A 20,575-nucleotide genomic window follows, 5' to 3' on the forward strand; every position below is an offset into this window, starting at 1 on the left:
TTTTGGAAAGAGCGCTTTCGATTGGGGTTGCAAACTCGATAACAGAATCTTCTTGCGTGAGCGCGTTGTGTGCAATGCTGGTAGACGTATTAATGGAGCTTTTTAAGTGTTGTACTTCTTTTTGCATTTCTATGTTGGCTGCTATCAAATTCTTAATAACTCGATTAAACATCGCTTCTTGTTTATCTAACATTGCTTGGAAGCTGGAGGGGATACGATCGACTGCTGGGGGATTTCCGTCCAGGTTTGAAGTTGATGTATTTTGGCCATTAAGAGCGCTCTCAAGCTGTTCAATGCGTCGGTCGCGCATTTTTACCACTGTTCTATAGCAAGTCTCTAGGAAGTCTCTACTTTTAATGGAAGGTCTCTTCTGCCCATAAACGCATAACTGTCCCATGTGAATAGGAATCCAAGCAAACATGGGACTGAGATGTGTTTATGGGCAGTCTTCTTCTTCGTCTAGGCATTACGTGTTGTTCAATGAGCACTTGCACGTTTCTAACTGAGAGGTTTCTTTGCCAAAGTTGCCAGTATCGCTATAGTAAAAAAGTGATCCAAAATACTATTTTGCTAAATTCAATTCGGATCTATCTGTGAAAGTCAATCCACGGTACTGCTCAACAATTACCAAGAAATTGATGGTTCGACGATGAGTGCCAGAGGATGACGGATAATAAGAACAGATGTCGGTGTCCAGTAACGATCAGAGCAGAAAGCAATAAGTGCAGAGATTCTTGGGCACTTCCATAATTCACTTTGGCATGAAGGGGGGTTTTCTCGGCCGAAATGTCTTTTTCGAAAAACCCCAGTGCCGAAGTGAATCAAAAGTGCCAAGAATAAGATCCGGCTCCCTATAAGGAAGCTTTCAACCATAGCGCTTGGAAAAGTTATCAGGAGAGTCGATTTGCATAAAAGCGGTACCATTATCACATGCTCTCATATGCTCCTTGGCATAAACGTAATTTGGCATAATCATTGTAAACTGAGTTAATGAATAGTTTTTTGAGGATACTAGTAGCTTTACAATTACCGCAATTTGGTGGTTTGTTTGCACTATTCAAAATCTGACAATGCTGCTATATTGTTGACATGGCTAACATTTTCATATATAATTTTCCTTTTTTTTGATGGCTGTTCTTTCTAATTACGTTGTTGAACTAGTGGTTTGCATTGTAACTACTACATTTTATTTGATAATTTTTCTATCTTACGTAAATTGTTGGCATTTTCAAATGACCATTATGCGTAATGACCTTTATGCCAAATGATTCTAAATTTGCAAAGATGAACCAAAATCATTGCAAAAGGCTTCAATTTCATGTCGATTATTCTGCTCTGTTTAAGGCCTTTTGGTGCGTCATCGCAAAATGGCTTCTTCCAAAACCATCAACATATTGTTATGATAGTGTTGGTATTTGCAACATCGATGAAATATAACTGCTTATCACCTGATTCAATGGATAGTTTATGCGAAGAAAAATGCTTCAGGTGGTATTTCAATATTTAATCAACACTTTCACATACAGCATTATCAATTTAGCGACAATATACATGAGATTTATATTCTCAAAAAAAAATCTCCGATTTCATGCCGCATTTCATTGCCTTACACAACTACACTTGTAAATAGAAGGTGCTTACCTTTTCCATTGTAATTCTGCAGCAAACATTTGTGTTTTAGATTTCATATTGCGTTCACTACACTTCCACTAAACAAATCTTTCATTCACTTCCCTTAAAGGAACACATTTCAAACGGGAATCAAATATTTATAAAGTTTTATCAACCGCAACACACAAAACTATTATGGCGGTGGTTTTCACTTGCTGCGAATCGACGCCGCCACCGGACACTGAGACATGCCTGTGTTTATAGTCTAAAATATCCAACTTTTTTCTGTTGTATTAATTTTCAGTGCGGATAGGTTGGACAAAGCATAGACACTTGAAATTCATACGTTGTTTGTTTTTCGATTCTCTCAAATTACAAAAAACATCTCTACGAAGCATAAAATCATACCAAGAGTTTATCAATTTGGACCACCCAAAATAATTGGAAAGCTCCACAGTGCGATGCGTCGGGATGCGTCGGGACGCGTCTATCGTGTGTGCACAATCATCGCGATCGTTGAGCGCAGTGATGTCAGAGTTGCTATCTGTAAAATCATAGCATTTAATGTGAATTGATCACAAAAATCATTGAAATTTTATTAAATCAGTGAACTTGTGATGGAAAACTATTTGCAAAACGATAATTTTTTTATGATATGCAGCAAATGTTCCGAAAACAAGCATATAACAATTGCTAGAAAAATCTGTCGCCAATCACCTGGCAACACCGTCATCCCTTGGAAACATAAACCGTACCGATGCATAACAAAAATATGCGATAAATCCAATTTAAAACAGAGAAATTCCGTTGCCCTTCATTAAATTGTAATGTTTTCTTTTGATATGTACGATTGAAGAGTTGATTTGGATTTCCAATACTCGTCAATCTACTAAATTTCCCATGTGTTTACATAAAAATATGCTTAACACAAATGTTACATTTTTTGTTTGTTTGTTTTGAAAATATACATGGAAAGGCGACACTACTACTATTACATCAATGATGATTCTAATGATTCTTTGACTTACACGCCGTTTCACCTTAAGGGGACACGGGAGACCGTGTTATTTTCCCTATCTTTCGTCTCACTCTAACAATAATCATCAAAACTTTGTGGAAGCAAATCTCGAATTTTAGTGAACCGATGAAGCTGAAAATTTATCGGGTTGTGCACTACATATATAGAATCATAGTGATACATTTTCGCATCGATATATGGAGTGGTTCTTGAGATTTGCTTCTTGAAATGGATAGGGTGATTATGATGACATCCCGTGCGGCCTTAATACCGTCGATGGGGGTGACAATGGGTCTGGGGGGTGAGATTGGGTCAAAACGGAAAAATATGTTTTGTGAAATATTTCAGCTAATAACGGTGATATTACTAAAATAATAATTCATATGTTTGGGAACATATTATTACACATAATTCATCACAATATACATTTTTAGAAATAGTAGTTTTTGTTTACTATATCAATAAACTTGTATGTTGAAATCAGATAATATTTACAACATTAAATTTCTCCTGTGCAAAGTATCACGCATGTACTTTAACGTCTACCGTTATATTAGTAGAAGGTTTAAAGTCTTTTCATTACACTTCACACGTATTTTCCGAAATGTATTTGATTTTTCAACAAAATTTTTATTTTTTTCAGTACGGTGTCTAAAACATCAAAAATGGGGGTGAGATTGGGTCAAGCAAGAACGACAGTAAATGGAATTGCAAGTCCACTTTTTTGACATTTTACGGTGCCGGTAGTTCTCTTTTTCATTAAGATGTGTTTATTCTTTCAAAATACAGCTTCTTTGAAACATCAAACTAGTCTACTTGAGGATTCCGTACATTGAATAGCAATGCAACGCATTTCGACAACTTCTCAATCCAGCAACTGTGTTTCGTGCGCAGCAACATCGTAAAATTTTATCAAATGGATTGTTTTTTTTTTAATTTAATTATTTATCAGTGTTTTCATATTATAGAAACATCTCCTGGAAGTACAAATGAGTTGGAACACTGAAATATCGTGATTATGACAACAACATCTGCCTGATATGTATTGATCGTGGAATGTCGCTCTGAAATTTAACTATTTGCGAAGAATTGAAATAATCACTGTTTCAGTACACCTTTGGGGAAACTGAACAGGCTTCATGGCAATGGGAATGAGACTTTGAAGACAATTCGAGGGTAAAAAAATAGAAAATGTATGTAAACTTGACGATGAATGTTGTGTTTACATATTTTTTCTCATAGCTCTTCAATTTTTTGGTATAATCGTTCTTTTAAGTGGGTTTATCATACTTGTGAAACATCTTAGATATCTTTTCATCTTGTTTGCATCGTATTTTATCAATATTCTTCAGCTGTGAATGGTTTTGCAACCATATTATCAAAAACAAGTTATTTCAATTACAGTGACCCAATGTCACCCCCTCTATGGGGTGAGATTGGGTCATTTTTCATTCACTTGTGGTGCCGCTGTGAATAAATATTTTTCTTTAATGTTTTGAACAGTTGTTAATGTACCATCAAAGTACATACACACCAAATTTGAAGTTTATTGGAGTAAAATTGCGATAGTTATTCAATAAATAATTCGTACACATCCATTTTTGACCCATTGTCACCCCCAACGACGGTAATTCATGAGTTCAATATGGAAGGTTGGTCTTGGTGTATTGGACTTCGTTATAGTTGATAAGTAGATTAAGCACTTAAGGCTAAGTAGGCCGTCATTGAAATTAGTACGTCGTCGTTGATGATTGTTGCTAACTCATCGCCAGATTTTAAATCGAAAAAAATCACTTGGTTTTGCATTGACACAGCTGAAAAAGGATGAGCATACTTGATGCCCGTACAGTGATACATTTTCAAGTCAATATAAACTATCAAGACTGAGTTTTATCAATTTGAAATTGTAAGTTGTAAAGTCATCATCGCTGCTAAAACGGCTACTTAGCCTTAAGCATGCTTTGTTTCAATTGAGTATTAATGTTTAGTAGAGAGCTTAATGTTTTAGAACGACAAATCCCAGAAATATACAATTCATATGTTACGTACCTATTTCATCTCGCAAACCGCAGGACCCCCGTATCGCCGGATTCCCCGCAGCTGCCGGTGTACAACTGTTGCATCTCCAATCTGCGCAACTGTACCATGTCGCAGATCGTCGAAATGGGCAAGGTGCTCTCCAACGACATCCCGCTGGATCGGTGCGTTTGGGCTCCGGGCGGCGGCATCACGCAGATCAAGATCCTGAACACCATCCGGGTGGTGCTGTACCACATCATGCCGGCCATACTGCTAGATGCGCTTCTACGGGCCACGGGCCAGAAACCATTGTGAGTATTGTTTGAAAGTTCTGCGTGTCTAGTCTAGAGTAAGTAGGTTACAATTAATCGGATGTTTTTTAGTGTGGCAAAGCTGCAACGGAAAATTTATAACGCCAACGTTGCACTGGAATACTTCATCCGCAACAATTGGGACTTCAGGAACGACAACTTCATCCATTTGGCCTCGGAGATAAAACCGGAGGATAAGTAAGGCGCGATGTATTTCAAAAATGCTCCGATATAACCTAATCCCTTAACTTATCTTTACAGCAAGGACTTCTACTATCGCGACTTCATCGAATTCGACATAACGCTGTACTTCAGAAACTGCATCCTCGGGGCTCGTCGATACCTACTCCATGAAAAGGACGAAAATATTCCGAAAGCTTTGAAGCACTATCGGCGCATGAAAGTTTTGGACAAAGTATGCAAGTTTCTGATCGTGTCCGGATTCCTGTACCTAATTCTGATCAAGTCGGACCTGTTAGGGCTATCACTTTACATGGCTTCCTATAAGACCGAATACGATCTACAGCGATGATCTAATTGTTTGAATAATCATTTCTTACTGTTTTCAATAAAAGTATACGGAGAGCACCAAAGGAAGTTTCTTTTTGCCTACCAAATCGACTAGAGAAAATGTAAGACGAATTTCTGAAGGAAAAACATGGTGAATTCCAGAAAAAAATCCGAACATTTTTTTTAATAATCACGAATTTCTGGAATAATACTCTGGACCTCTTCAGTTTTTCACCTAGATTCGTTGCAAGCAGAAAAAAAATCTTCATAGACCTTTTAACCTTGGTTAACATAGAGACTTTAGACTTCCATTAAAAAGAGAGACTTCCTAGAGATTTGCTCTAGAATACTTGTCAAGTTTTTAAAAAGATACCTGCTCCCAGCTCTATATTTTAAATAAATATGTACATAATTTAAATACGGGAGAACAAAAGGAGATTTCTTTTTACTGTCCTACCCAATCAACGAACATCTTTCGTACGCTTCTAAACTCGCTGTCTGCTTCAATTTATTAATCCCTCACAACTGGTTCTTGTTCACTGCACCTTCGATTCGGCTGTACCCTAAGATGTCTTCCCCGAATATCCGAAAACGTTCCATCGATTCAATCGGTTTTACTATATGGCCCAATCGCAGTGCGTGAATATTTAGCTTATTAAGAATGGTTTCAACAAAAGACTTTATCTGAGATGGCAGTATTCACCGCGATCGCGCTTATTCGGCGGCCTTCACCAGGGCCTCGGCAACCTCCACTGCGATTCCGGCTTCGGCACGTTCCTGTAATGTTTAAATTGCGATTAACTTTAACCATTGCCACAAGTTTGTCAGAATCTCACCTTATCAGTAGAGGCGGAGGACAGCTGGCTCTGGGCGCTGGACAGAATCTCACGGCACGCACCGGAGTCCAGATCCTCAACGGGGTGAGCTTCTTCGGCCAGCACCTGAACGGAGGAATCCTCGTTGACGGTGATGGTGCCGCTGGAAACGAAGATCCTCTTGGTGGCACCGTCCTGCTCGTACACGGTGACGACTCCGGGCTTCAGGACAGCTGAAAAAGTAAACTATCGTGAATACAAGCTTGATTCTATAACACTTCTTAAAAAAATCATTCTCCTGAATTCCGTTCCCCAGATTGAACTGTTCCCCTGAATGTAGGGTAAGAAAGGGCAAGATAAGTCAATACCATTTACAGGGTGTCAAAATCTGTTTTCCGATTCCCGGATTTTTCCCGGATGCCTAAAATTTTTAGACGGGGCTACATCTAGATCCTTCGACTTGATATTTTCAAGACCCTTTTCAGTAAGTGCTGATATTTGAATTACTTAACTTTCAAAATATTCGTTTTCAAATTCCAAGGGATTTTTACATCGTTAAAAATCTTTATACCGCAACTGTTTGCTCTAGGATGGTGAGTAGTACAGAATTAGACGAAGCATTTGCCACTATTTCATTTTGTTTGCATACCATAAGCTAGGTATGCTGTTCCGCTCATAGCAACCCGACTAGAGGCTTGTAACAAAAATATAATAAAATTTTATCAGAATATGATATGCACATCATATTATGATATAATTTTGTTAGGCTCCGTTGTCCATAGAACATAATAAAACAGAAATATAACATAATGTGTTTTATTTCCCTTCAAGATATTTTTTTGTTCATTTTTAACAACTTTATAACAAAATAAATAGATAGTTATGCATTTCAATAATATCCCGAATAAGGGTACATAACAAAATTATATCAGCATATGTTATTACGTTATAAGTTTTTTTCGAACATAGGTTGATACAAACTTGATGCAGGATGTTGTTAAAATAACTAAAATTATAACAAAAAGTGTATGAATAGTAACATAAACATAACAAAATGTGTTTTAATTCTATCAAAAACATATCAAACCAAGTTATAATGTTTGATACAATGTATCAAAATTATAATACTGCTCGATATACGATAATATAGTATATTATTGAAATGCATTAACACCATGGTTAATTGGTTGAAGGAGTTGAACAAAAATTTGAACAAATGAAATTCTCATTGGTTCCAAGGAAATATATTTTCAGCAGGAACGATATCTCGCCAAAAGAACATTTCGACATAAATTTTTCATAAGGGCTTATCTGCATTTATCAATGTCTCTTCATCGTTGCTCTCTTTGCACTATTGCAGAAAACTGATTTTTTTTTCGTAACATGTTTTCGTGGAGAAACAATCACTTTATCTAGCTTCATGAACAAGAAGTATTACAGAATCGTTTAATTTGGCGAAGTTATTAGTGAAAGAGAGGATCGATGACGAGACCCCTTATGAAGCAACAGTAAGTCGACACATTTCTTCTCTTTGAAGCTTACCAACAAATTGTCATAAATCCATAACAGCATATTTCCAGCAATTCATCTGCCAAAGAATACTCAACCAAGCCTTAACCAAGAATAAGCATCTTCAACAATTCACTAACCAGGAACTCTCAATAAATCAGTCCAGACCTTCAGCAGTAAAACCACCTATATCTCCCTAGAAAATTGAATGAAAATATTTTTAGATTAACTTTCCACCATTCCACAATGGTCGGAAAAAAGTGAAGTTTGGCCATAACTATTTTTATCGCCCTAATCGATGAAATATGTAATCTGAATATGTTATTTGGTGTTTTTGTTGTTTCAGAAGGGGTTATTCACAAATTACGCAACTTAAAAAAAAAGATTTTTTTAGATTAAAATGGATCATTAAAATAACCAAAACGGCCGCTATTGGAAGCATAGATAGCGCCACCGTAGCCTTGTGTGTTTGACAGAACAGCAATGCTGTCACAATGTTAAATCCCATATATAGTGGCGCCTTTGTTTTGATGCGGTGAGCTCTTGCAAAAACTACCTTCAATGATCCATTGTTATCAAACTGGGCTGAAAGCACAAATTTTGTTTATATTTGAACGAGTTTGATTAAAATGTGTATGAATAGTGGTTAAATATATATTAAAAATACTTTGTATGAAAAATATCGTCAAAATATATGTAAAATATTGAATTATTCAAATAGCTCTAACTTGCAAATCAGCAAATTTCTGCAAAAATTTTCAAGGTTTTCTGTAAGATCTAAGGATGCTTTTTGATGTGCAATATTCGAAATGGCGGCGACATGACGCGACAAATGTTGTTTTTCATGTTCAAAATCATCAAAATTACTAAAGTGTAATATTGAATAGTATCAAAACTTCAACCATATATTTTTTTTCCATCCTCATGCTCGATAAAAGTGTTGAACCATAAGCTTTCAGAGCGTGGATAACTTTGGGGAAATATTGCATTCCTAAATTATAAATGTTGTGCTTTATTTTATTGTTTCATTTTTCAATTTTTTGACTTCTGCCGGTTTGCCGCAATAGAAGTCATAGAAATTTAAATTTTAGTGCAATTTCAATTAAGAATCATAATAATATAACACATGAGGTATATTTTAAAAATAAAAAAAATCATAAAAATCTCAAAAAAGTTTTTGGTAGTTTTGGTCGCCCCTTTATATGGAACCCGACCATTGTGCATTCACTCAGAATCTGCTAAAAATAAAAAAAATGCCAGAATTCTTTTATAAAACGTACTTGAAGTGTTATTAGTTATCCACTACTTAACTTTTAGGTGATTGTCCGAAACCTTCAATTGGGTCCTGAAATGTTTAATGAATTCTTGTTTTTATTCAGTAATACGAAAGAGCGTGTTCTGGCAAATACTTTAGCAATTTTCCCAACTCAAAAAAAGACTATAACATATTTAAACTTTATTTTAAAAATGGTTCCAAATATGAACTTTGACACTTTTGATCATGTTCACTTAAATTTGTCGACAGGGGTTTTAGTTTTAATACTGGGATTGTTCCTATCTGAAATTTCGGAAGGGACACGAAAATTTGAGTTTAAACTAAGGGGTTTGACAAAATCCCAAAAACCGCAAAAAATGTTTTTTTGGACTTAAAGCAACGAAAATCATTTAAAAATTGAATAAACATGTGTTTCTGGCCTTATCTTAAGCGTTCAATACTAAAATTAGGACAGGGCTTTAGGATCCTATTGCCTAGTCAATTATCTCCTGAATTCCCGTTACAATTACAGTAATAATCTCATCAAGAATTTGTTATGAATCTTGAAAGAAATCTATCAAGCATCTCACCAAGAACCTTGTTGGGAATCCTCAAGCGCGCTTCTAGAAATTTTTCAAAGATAACAATGATGTTTTATAAGATCCGCTTTGAATTGGTTCAATATCTTGCCGCCAGAAATCTTTAAGTCATCTCACAAGGAATCGGCATAATTTGCTACAAAAATTTGCCAAAAATCTCTCCAAGAAACCAACGATTTTTGTTTATTAGTAATACTAGAAACCGTTAACTATTTTTTAGCATCTTACTAAAAGTTAATCATAATGCGAAGTTTGAGTTGTCAAACAATCGTGTATCTTGTGTCATTTTTTTTTTTCAATTTTGTCCACAGTGTCTACTTAAAATTTAAACAAATTGATACTCTTATATTCGGAATACGTATTTTTCCCGGTGTGTTCTACAATTTCCCGGGTATTTCCCGTATTTTTCCCGGCCAAATGGAATTCCCGTGTTTTTCCCGCTTTTCCCGGATTTCCCGGATGGATGGACACCCTGCATTTATATTTTTCTGATAACATGAACATTTTTATTAGCTACTTGAGGGATACCTACGTGTTGGTTCTATTATTTCTTACATGTTTTACTTGTAAAAAATGATAATGTAAAATCGCTAAGCTCCTTAAGCGATACATTGCATACAATCAACGTATAATTGGCAGTGCGCATCGTACCTTCGTGCTGTGCGTACACGAATTCTCTCTGCTCTTGGAAGTTTTCTTAAAAACTACCTAAAGCAATAAAACAGTACTTTTCAGTGCTACAAAAACAGTACTTTTCAGTGCTAAAATTAAAAACGGTACTTTTCAGTGCTACTAAAACAGTACTTTTCAGTACTATTTTTTCTACTATTGATCCCTTTACGATCCTTGTTTGGACCCGTGCCTTCGATTTTTCGTTGGACCCGTTGGCGAAAGCTAGCGGTGGTAATCCTACTTGGACACCGTCTTGGGAAAAAACCTTTCGAAGGTCACGTCTTCTTTCGTTTATTAATTAAACATGGTATCAACAACAAACAAAAGGAAGGGTGAATCTCTGAATTCACTACTTCCTTCCAAAAAAGTGGGTTTTAAAACTGTCACTACACGTGGCAAGAATGGAAGAAAGGACGCTTCCCCGGAATGCGAACTTTCTTCCAAGGGTGAAATGAATAATTGTATCGAAATGAGCAATCAGTTCGATGCTCTAGACAAATTTTCCGAACACCAAATCGAAGCAGCCTCTAGCCCAGGCTCTTTGATTCAAGTGAGGAAGCAAAGAGTGCCGCCTATCGTGGTCAGTTGTTCCGAATTTGCGGGATTTAGGCAGGAGATCTTGAACTCCATTAGGGGAATCAAGGTTTCCTTCCAAATCGCAAAGAAAGGAGACTGTCGCGTTTTGCCGGAAACTCTTAAAGATCGTGAGCTTCTTCTCAAACATCTTGAAGAGAAGAAGCACAAATTTTTTACTTATGACGACAAAACTGAACGTTTGTTCAAAGTTGTCTTGAAAGGTCTCTCAAGGGACTATAAATCACCTGAAGAGATCAAAAATGGAATAAATGATTTACTTGGATTTTCCCCAGTCCAAGTAATCATTATGAAAAAGAGAACCCAATCTGGCATTGTTCGGAAAGGGATTTCTCAAGAATTTTATTTAGTTCACTTTAACAAAAAAGAACTAAATAATATTAAAGCTTTAGAAAAAGCAAAACTTTTGTTTGATGTCCGTGTGACATGGGAACATTTCCAGAAACCTGGAGGAAATTACCAGAACCCCACTCAGTGCCGTCGGTGCCAAAAGTGGGGTCATGGTACAAAAAATTGTCGCATGGATGCTAAATGCATGATTTGCGGAGGTTCTTCTCACGCCAAAGACGTCTGTCCAGTGAAGGAAGATACCACCAAATTCATATGTTGTAATTGCGGGGCTAACCATAAGTCCAATTTTTGGAATTGTCCTTCACGCAAAAAGGTCATTGAGGCTCGTGCCAGGCAGATGAAAGATAATATCCGTTACGATAACGGTCGTTTCCGGAATTTGCCTGGTAGAGTATCGAACAATGCTCATTTTTCAGTTAACGATCGCTTGATCATGAATCATACCCATCAGGAAGATCATAATCATGCTCATTCACAAACTAATTTTAATCCGTCGGGTAGCCGTTCGAATCTTTCTATTTCGAATGTATCTACCCACGGTAAATCCTTTGCCGATATCGTAGCAGGAAATTCGAACTCCTCCCCTGTTCGATCCATGGGTACCCATTCTACTTGTTTCAAATCAAATGGAAAAAACCCTACCGCCACAGGTAACTCCGCTTCTTCGTCTACCGGAAATTCCAATGGGAAATCACATGACATGTCTGCCTCTGATTTTAATTTTCTAACTGAACAATTGAATCTAATGATTGATGCAATGTTCAAAGCCACCACTATGACTGAAGCAGTCCAAGTAGGTGTAAAATTTACAAATCAAATTGTTATTGGATTACGTTTTTCTAATGGATCCAAATAATAATTTAAATATTTTAAATTGGAATGCTCGTTCTCTGAATGGTAAAGAGGACGAGCTGTTTAATTTTCTTACGGTTAATAACGTGCATATAGCAGTTATTACCGAAACGTATTTAAAACCTGGATCTAAACTCAAAAGAGATCCTAACTTTTTTGTTTATCGTAATGATCGACTTGATGGGGGAGTTGCAATCATCATTCATAGGCGTATAAAACACCAACTGTTTTCATCATTTGAAACTAAAGTTTTTGAAACTTTAGGTGTTTCTGTTGAAACACAGTTTGGTAAATATACTTTCATAGCTGCCTATTTGCCTTTTCAATGCTCTGGGCAGCAAGTTAATTTGCTCCAAACTGACTTGCGTAAATTGACTCGCAATAAGTCAAAATTTTTTGTCATTGGTGACTTTAATGCCAAACATCGGTCATGGAATAATTCTCAAAGTAATTCCAACGGCAGAATTTTATTTGATGAGTGCTCTTCAGGATATTTCTCAATTCAATACCCTGATAGCCCCACATGTTTTTCCTCTTCTAGAAATCCATCTACGATTGATTTGGTCTTAACCGACTCTAGTCATCTTTGTAGCCAACTGATTACTCATGCTGATTTTGATTCTGTTCATGTCCCTGTTACATTTCAAATATCCCAAGAAGCGATTCTCAATCCTATCAGCTCCACTTTCAATTATTTACGAGCCGACTGGAATATATATAAAACGTATGTTGACTCCAATCTTGATGTTAACATTTCTTTAGAAACTAAACTTGATATTGACAATGCTCTTGAAACTTTAACAAATTCCATTGTTGAAGCCCGGAGCATTGCAATTCCAAAATGTGAAGTAAAATTTGAATCCGTGATTATAGACGATGATCTTAAACTCTTGATCCGTCTTAAAAACGTGAGGAGAAGGCAATTTCAACGCACTCGCGATCCTACTATGAAAATTATATGGCAGGATTTGCAGAAAGAAATCAAGAAACGTTTTGCTCAATTAAGAAACAAAAATTTTGAAAATAAAATTTCTCAATTGGACCCTGGCTCTAAGCCCTTTTGGAAATTATCGAAAATCTTAAAAAAACCTCAGAAGCCAATACCGGCATTGAAAGAGGAAAACAAATTATTACTAACTAATTGCGAAAAAGCTCAAAAACTTGCTATGCAGTTTGAAAGTGCGCACAATTTTAATTTAGGACTTACTAGTCCAATTGAAAATGAAGTTACTCAGGAGTTCGAAAATATTCTCAATCAAGAGAACGTTTTCGAAAATGCCTGGGAGACTGATTTGGAAGAAGTGAGAACTATTATTAAAAAATTCAAAAACATGAAAGCTCCTGGCGATGATGGAATTTTCTACATCCTCATCAAGAAACTTCCAGAAAGTAGCTTATCATTTTTAGTTGATATATTTAACAAATGTTTTCAATTAGCATATTTTCCTGACAAATGGAAAAATGCTAAGGTTGTTCCAATTTTAAAACCAGACAAAAATCCTGCAGAAGCTTCTAGCTATCGTCCAATCAGTTTGCTTTCCTCCATCAGTAAACTTTTTGAAAAGGTTATTTTGAACAGAATGATGGCCCACATCAACGAAAATTCAATTTTTGCCAATGAACAGTTCGGATTCCGCCATGGACATTCGACCACTCATCAACTTTTACGTGTAACAAATTTGATCCGTTCCAACAAATCTGAAGGCTATTCTACTGGTCTTGCTCTTCTAGACATAGAAAAAGCATTCGACAGTGTTTGGCATGAAGGTTTGATTGTAAAATTAAAAAACTTTAATTTTCCAACATACATTGTTAGAATAATTCAAAGTTATCTGTCAAATCGTACACTTCAGGTTAATTGTCAGAACTCCAGATCTGAAAGACTTCCTGTAAGAGCTGGTGTTCCCCAAGGCAGCATTTTGGGACCAATATTATACAATATTTTCACATCTGACTTACCTGAGTTACCTCAGGGATGTCAAAAATCTTTGTTCGCGGATGACACAGGCCTCTCCGCCAAAGGACGAAGCCTGCGTGTCATCTGTAGTCGATTGCAAAAAAGTTTGGATATTTTTTCTTCATACTTGCAAAAATGGAAGATTTCTCCTAATGCTTCCAAAACTCAACTAATAATATTCCCACATAAACCAAAAGCTCTTTATTTGAAACCTTCAAGTAGACATGTTGTCACGATGAGAGGGGTTCCAGTAAATTGGTCAGATGAAGTTAAGTATCTAGGGCTCATGCTAGATAAGAATTTAACTTTCAAAAATCACATTGAGGGCATTCAAGCCAAATGTAATAAATATGTAAAATGTCTCTATCCCCTTATTAATAGAAAATCAAAACTTTGTCTTAAGAACAAGCTTTTGATATTCAAACAAATTTTCAGGCCAGCCATGTTGTATGCTGTACCAATATGGACTAGCTGTTGTAATACCAGGAAGAAAGCTCTGCAGAGAATTCAAAATAAAATTTTGAAAATGATTCTGAGGCTTCCTCCCTGGTATAGTACCAATGAGTTACATAGAATATCCAATGTTGAAACATTGGAACAAATGTCAAATAAAATAATTAATAATTTCAGGCAAAAGTCGTTACAATCTTCTATTGCCACGATTAATGCGTTATATGTTTAGGTTAAGTTAGGTTAAGTATATTAAAAACACTTTTTTTTTCTCTTATAAGCAGGTGAAATCAACTCACCTGTAAAAAAAAACTGAACTGCTACGGCAAATGAAATGTAATATGTTGTTAACAAAATGTTAATTAAATCTTAAATTTGTTTTACCAAATTAGGATGATAGTGTTGTCAAATAACACAGAACACCTAGATATAAGAAATGAATGTAATGTTTGGAATGATACTAATAAAAAAAAAAAAAAAAAACGTATAATTGGTAGATGCCTGGTCAGAAATTGCAACAATTTCTGTGCAGACAGAGTGGACCAAGTGTTGAAATGCAATAAACGGATTGTTTATTGCATATTTTGAGTCAATTTCAGAATCCGATAGAAGTTTATGGTAGTTCTATGGTGTATGTATGGTATGTGCTAGAACCCGCTTTTGGCACCAGTATAGTTTGGTCGGTACTCATGATTTTCACTTAGTCCACTCTGACTGAACACATATTTGTATATTTCTGGCCTTCAATACTCTAACCCTGCAAAACATTTATTTTCAAGCTATCGTAATGCCACTGATTTCGGTATTGACGATATGGATTATTGAAGAATTTCCGATACTGGTGTCGAAGGGTCTTGATAATCTGTTTTTCTTAGACTCTTAGAGATATGCACCCAGTTTGACCAAGCATTGAATGATTGTTATATTCCTAGAAATTGTTCAGTCAGAGTGAACCAACTCACTGAACGGTGGTCTTTAATTCAGTCAGAGTGGACCAAGTACACATAGTCCATCAGAAAATCGTTCTATCAGAGTTTTGGATTATGATTTTTCATGACTACCACTTCAAATTATATTTTAAACGAGTTCAAAAATCACAGAGCGTTAGACTTTAAACCCATTTTTCACAAAATATGAGAAATGTCACTTGGTCCACTCTGACTTAACGCCGACCATTTGTCTATCATAATCTACAGTTCACGGGTTTTAAAATAAATGATCTTTTTGTTGACTTGTTCTTGTTTAATCAGGTTAGTTGAGCAGAAAAAAAAACAATATAAAATAGACTATCATTCGGGCTAATAGTACCTTTGGGATTATGTCATTCGGGTTAGTGACGAAGAATCATTAATAAGATGGAACTTCAGGACTGGTGGCATTTAAAATTGAAGAACTTCTCCACAAAAAAACATACCAGAAAGACACCGAACAGGAATAAAAAAGAGACCAAGAGAATAAAAATAATCCAAATAAGAATCAGGAGATTGAAGTTTATAAAATATCTTTAGCCAGAAATGTTAACATGAATGTTTTATTTTTTGGGGATTATAAGTACAGGTCGGACTCGATTATCCGGAGTATCGATTTTTTTTCACTCCGGATAATCGAATCGCTAAAAGAAAAATTAAAATCAACGATAAAAGATCTTAAATATTATCTTTTATCGTAGTTTTATTTTTATGATGCAGTGACGCAGTCAAAAATAATTTCTAGGAACGTTAAGGGGCTTGAGAAAAAAAAAATGTTTTGACCGGCATACACAAAAAAAAAACCCTTTTTAAGTCCCATTTTTCTTACCTACGTCCAAAACTGAAAAATTATTCATATTGTACATTGCAATACAAAATTATTTCAAATTTATGCATAAAAACTGAAAAACATGAATATTAAAAACCAAATTCCGGATATTCGAGTCTAAAATTCCGGATAATCGAATCCCGGATAATCGAGTTGCCGGATAATCGAGTCTCCGGATAATCGAGTCCGACCTGTATTGCTGTATACCTTTTTTTCAAAGGAAAATAATGTATTTTTTCAAGACTTTCTACACGAATTTCATCTGAAACTAATTCAGGTAGTCGCCCTAAGGATTCATTCATTGGTTCTTTAGAGGCTTTCTTTACGAATTCTTCCATGAAATTAGTGCCAGATCCTTCAAGAATTTAATGTGGATTTTGTTAACACTTCAGTCGTCGCGCTGTTGTATTTTGTTCAACACCGCTGAAAAACCTCGATTTTCGAATCGATATCGATTCAAAACGAATCGATATCGATCTCTATCTAAAATCACTGACTGAGGGATGTTTCCAGGCAATTACCAAGGACATTTTTTAATACATTATTAGAGAAATTCCTAAACAAAAATCCGGAACGCATCGCCCAAACAAGTCCTATAGTAATATCTGATGAAACGTTTGTAGAAATTTTCTGATACCCATCTGTAGGAATGCAGGAGTAATTCATCGATGAAATATTGGAAAAAGTTCTAGATAAATTTCTGAAGAAACTTAATGTTGAATCACTGGTCGAATTTATTCCTGCAGGAGTTATGAAAGGGGCAGGACCCGTCGTTGACTTCGAAATTTTCAAAAGCAGTTTTTTCGTTCAAAATCAAGGTCATTCACAGGAAAATGTGTTCACTGTATTCTATTCTCCAACCGACACAACGAACACAATTTCATCGAATAATTTTTAGTTTTGAACAGAAAAACTTCTTTTGAAGTATCGATGATGACGATGATTACGATGACGGAGCGATGAACGTTAATAGAATAGGGTCCTAAAGCCCTGTCCCAATTTTAGTACCAAACGCTTAAGTTTAGGCCAAAAACACATGTTTACTCAATTTTCTAATGTTTTCCGTTGGTTTAAGCCCAAAAAACATTTTTTTAGATTTTGTCACATCCTTTGGCTTAAACTCAAATTTTGGGTGTATTTTGTTTTCCGTGTCCCTTACGAAATGTCAGATAGGAACAACCCCAGTGGTCGAACTAAAACCCCTGTGGTGTTTTTGTCGACTAAGCGAACGTCAAACATGATCAAAAGTGTCAAGGTTCATTTATGGACTAAATTTTTAAAATAAAGTTTAAACATGTTATAGCCATTATTTGAGCGGGAAAAATTGCTAACGTAGTTACAGTAACATGCTTTTTCGTGTTTTTAAATAAAAACAAGATTTCATTAAAAATTTTAGGACCCAATTCCAGAAATATTCCATGGAAAAAATTTAATTTTATTTCTGAGAAGAATCATAGATTAATTCACGATTGAAGAAATAATTCAAACAATCGGCGTAAGAACTGCTCGAGAAATTCTTGTAGAGATTTCTGAAAAAAACCTTTAACGATTTTTTTTTCTAAAACTAAAACAAATCTTTGGAAGATCTGCTAAATCTCTTATGGATATCCGGTAATAGCAATTTGGAATATTTTCAAAGTAATTCCTATGGAAATCACTGGTTAGATATTTCGAATCAGTATTCAATGCAAGGAGAAGGAAAATAGTGACTTTAAAGAAAATTTTGGTTTAAAAAAGATACTCTAAACCATCCATTAAAAATAGAGACTTTTTAAAGACTTGCATGAAAACAGAGACCAAGTTTCTAAAATGATATCTGCTCCAGCACTGGATAGAATTAAAAGAAGACTTATTGTGCAAAATTAAACAAATCATTTGTTCACATTTTGATATTTGACTGAATATATTGTGCAGAATAGTGATGTATACGTACTTAAAGTAACTTTTTTCAAATTAAGGTGAAGGTGAGAGCACAAATCTGGAGAACCAAACATCCATTTGAGCTGAAAACTCAATCTATTGGTCACTACCAGCTAGTGATCAATCGATTAAGTTTCCAGCTCAAATGGATGTTTGGTTCTCAAGATTTGTGCTCTTGAAAATTTGAGATTTGGCTTCAATTCATCTTCACTTTAACAGTTATTATTAGTTCGGTGACGTATGATGTATTTTATTCGATTTTAGAGACCAACTGACATAATGACTATGATTTTATTCAACTATTCTGAATGTATTTTGTCAAAATAATAAAAAGTTTAAAATTTTGTGTTCTGTATTTCGATACCCCCCTAACTCGATGGTCCCTTCAATATCGAGTAAGGGAGAGTTAACTGTACCAAGAAAAGTTGCAGAAGAAATTTCTGGACGAATTCCTAGGAAAATAGGAATTTCCTAAGTATTCTGGTGAAATCCCTAGAAAAAATCCTCAAGGATTTGCTCGAGAAAACTGAGAAGAAATTTCTGAAGATTCTGTGGAGTAATCACGTAGGTGAAGTGGTAGTAAACTGATCACCTTAAAGCCTGATTTTCTGCTGAACAGGAATCGCTAAAGAAATTTCTCGTCAACTCCTTGCAGAAATTTTCTACAGCGACTCCCGTTTGAACTGACATCTCTTTTCAACTGCGTACTGCGATCAGAAAAAAGCGCTTCCTTGATCGATTCCTTGCAGAAATTTCCCATGCATCAAGATAGGCCAAGAAATTACTTGTCAGCAGCGAATCAGGCTAAAGGATGTCATTTCGTTTCTGATAGAAAAACGATGAGTTCGAATGACACTACTTCAAAAACAGATATGTTTCTACAGCTGTTGACAAATTTTTACATGTTTCTGTCGTCACCAAAAACTGGCCGAAAATAATGCTTATTTTATTTTCTGCACTATGTAGGTATCGTTTAATTTATGATTTCGCCCTAACAGCCATTGGTAACCAAGTGTATAGCTTGATGCTACTAAGCAAACGAATGTTTTTACACGTTATTTAACAATGCTACGATGAAGAGAAGATCCTCCTCTATCTCGCAGCGATGATAGTTATTTAACTTACTCCATTTATTTACTTAAAATCAACGTGCTACACACTCGGTAACCAATGGCTTTTAGAACGAGATCATTGTGATTGTAATTGTAATTGTAATTTTATTGATCACGCTATCCTATCAGTGTACACTTTTTATCATATATTTATATCTCAGATTTATATGATTGATTAGTTGATGTGGTGTTCATTTTACCACCAAAGACTTTTGAGCAGGAATCGATCTGAAATTTGTAACTTGTTTCAAGTGTTCATTTTACCACCACTTCCCCTAAATTCTGTAGAATGAGATTCTGTAGGGTACGGATTTCTGGGAATGCTATAAAATCACAAGCTTAACCTCGGCCTTAATCATAAGATTCTTACCCAGGGTGGGGACGTGCTTGGGCAGGATACCGAAGGCGCCGCTGAACGAGGGCACATCCACTTGCCGGATGTGTGCCGAATCGTAGTACACTTTGTTGGCAGCGGCCAGGGTGAATGCCATCTCGTCGGCGTAGCCACGGGACTGCATCGAGCGCAGAGCTGGCCGAACCGAGGCGGCCAAACGAGCAGTGCTTCTCAGGGCGAACGACATTCTGGAAAACGGAAAATGTTCCGGAGAAAATATCATGAGAAATTATGTAACCAGAGGGTAGAAAATGGAATCGCTATTTTGGTGTTCGACCCCAACGCAATCACATTCCAACCGATGCTTTTGTAACGAAACAACAATAGCGCCGCACAATGACGCCATAAACAATAGAAATAGTCACTTACTTTTGATTTTAGCAAAACTTTTTACACTGCAAAACCTCGAGAATGTGCGCAACCACGAAGAATGTCTGCCGCAAGCTGTCAAAAACGAGTGCGAGTATAGTGTTCGAATTACGAATTTTCGATGTTTACGCACCGACGGGCGCGTTTGACAGATAACATAAGAAGGGATAGGACACTACGCACTGCTGTGTCGGACTTATCTTTCGGAATCGAGCAGTGGTAAATGTGTAGCTCGATTTGAAAAGGTCGTATAGAGCGCTGCATATGACGAGCCTAACCTCACTTATTTGACAGCTGCTGGTCCTGTTGTTTACGTTTCGGACTTTTAGTCGTTTTTTCCATCATTTTTGTATCTTCGCATTTCTATCACCAGCATGCTGATGGTGACGATTTTCCACGGTAGGAAGATAGAATAATACGATCCGTGCACTCAAGATAATATCTCCCTTAAATATATGTG

The 20,575-nt window shown here is 36.0% G+C and overlaps 2 protein-coding genes across 2 annotated transcripts in view; one reads left to right on the forward strand and one right to left on the reverse strand.

Moving 5' to 3' along the window:
* LOC5575006 (putative fatty acyl-CoA reductase CG5065) overlaps positions 1–5,547 on the forward strand; it is a 29,365-nt gene extending 23,818 nt beyond the window's left edge. Inside the window, exons 4-6 of the mRNA XM_021842114.1 lie at positions 4,702–4,959; positions 5,032–5,157; positions 5,221–5,547. Of these exons, the coding sequence (XP_021697806.1) occupies positions 4,702–4,959; positions 5,032–5,157; positions 5,221–5,491 (655 nt within the window). The 3' untranslated portion in view covers positions 5,492–5,547. The remainder of the gene's footprint in view (positions 1–4,701; positions 4,960–5,031; positions 5,158–5,220) is intronic.
* Positions 5,548–5,947: 400 nt separating this feature from the next.
* On the reverse strand, positions 5,948–20,268 carry LOC5574977 (ATP synthase subunit delta, mitochondrial). Its single transcript, XM_011494668.2, has 4 exons — positions 20,116–20,268; positions 19,723–19,934; positions 6,306–6,517; positions 5,948–6,246 (listed from the first exon to the last, which is right to left on the reverse strand). The coding sequence occupies exons 2-4, from the start codon at positions 19,931–19,933 to the stop codon at positions 6,184–6,186; spliced, it is 486 nt and encodes a 161-aa protein (XP_011492970.2). The 5' UTR covers position 19,934; positions 20,116–20,268; the 3' UTR covers positions 5,948–6,183.
* Between the last annotated feature and the right edge of the window lie 307 nt (positions 20,269–20,575).

Source organism: Aedes aegypti, chromosome 1, assembly GCF_002204515.2.
Source record: "Aedes aegypti strain LVP_AGWG chromosome 1, AaegL5.0 Primary Assembly, whole genome shotgun sequence".
In the NCBI taxonomy this organism is placed as follows: Eukaryota; Metazoa; Arthropoda; class Insecta; order Diptera; family Culicidae; genus Aedes; species Aedes aegypti.

Bases quoted from the DNA above. Each gene is read 5' to 3' on its own strand.
- LOC5574977 (XM_011494668.2), bottom strand. From the start codon at position 19,933: ATGTCGTTCGCCCTGAGAAGCACTGCTCGTTTGGCCGCCTCGGTTCGG. The intron at 6,518-19,722 runs GTAAGAATCTTA...TTACTTTTTCAG, and splicing joins CAAGCACGTCCCCACCCTGG to CTGTCCTGAAGCCCGGAGTC. The intron at 6,247-6,305 runs GTGAGATTCTGA...TAAACATTACAG, and splicing joins CCTCCGCCTCTACTGATAAG to GAACGTGCCGAAGCCGGAAT.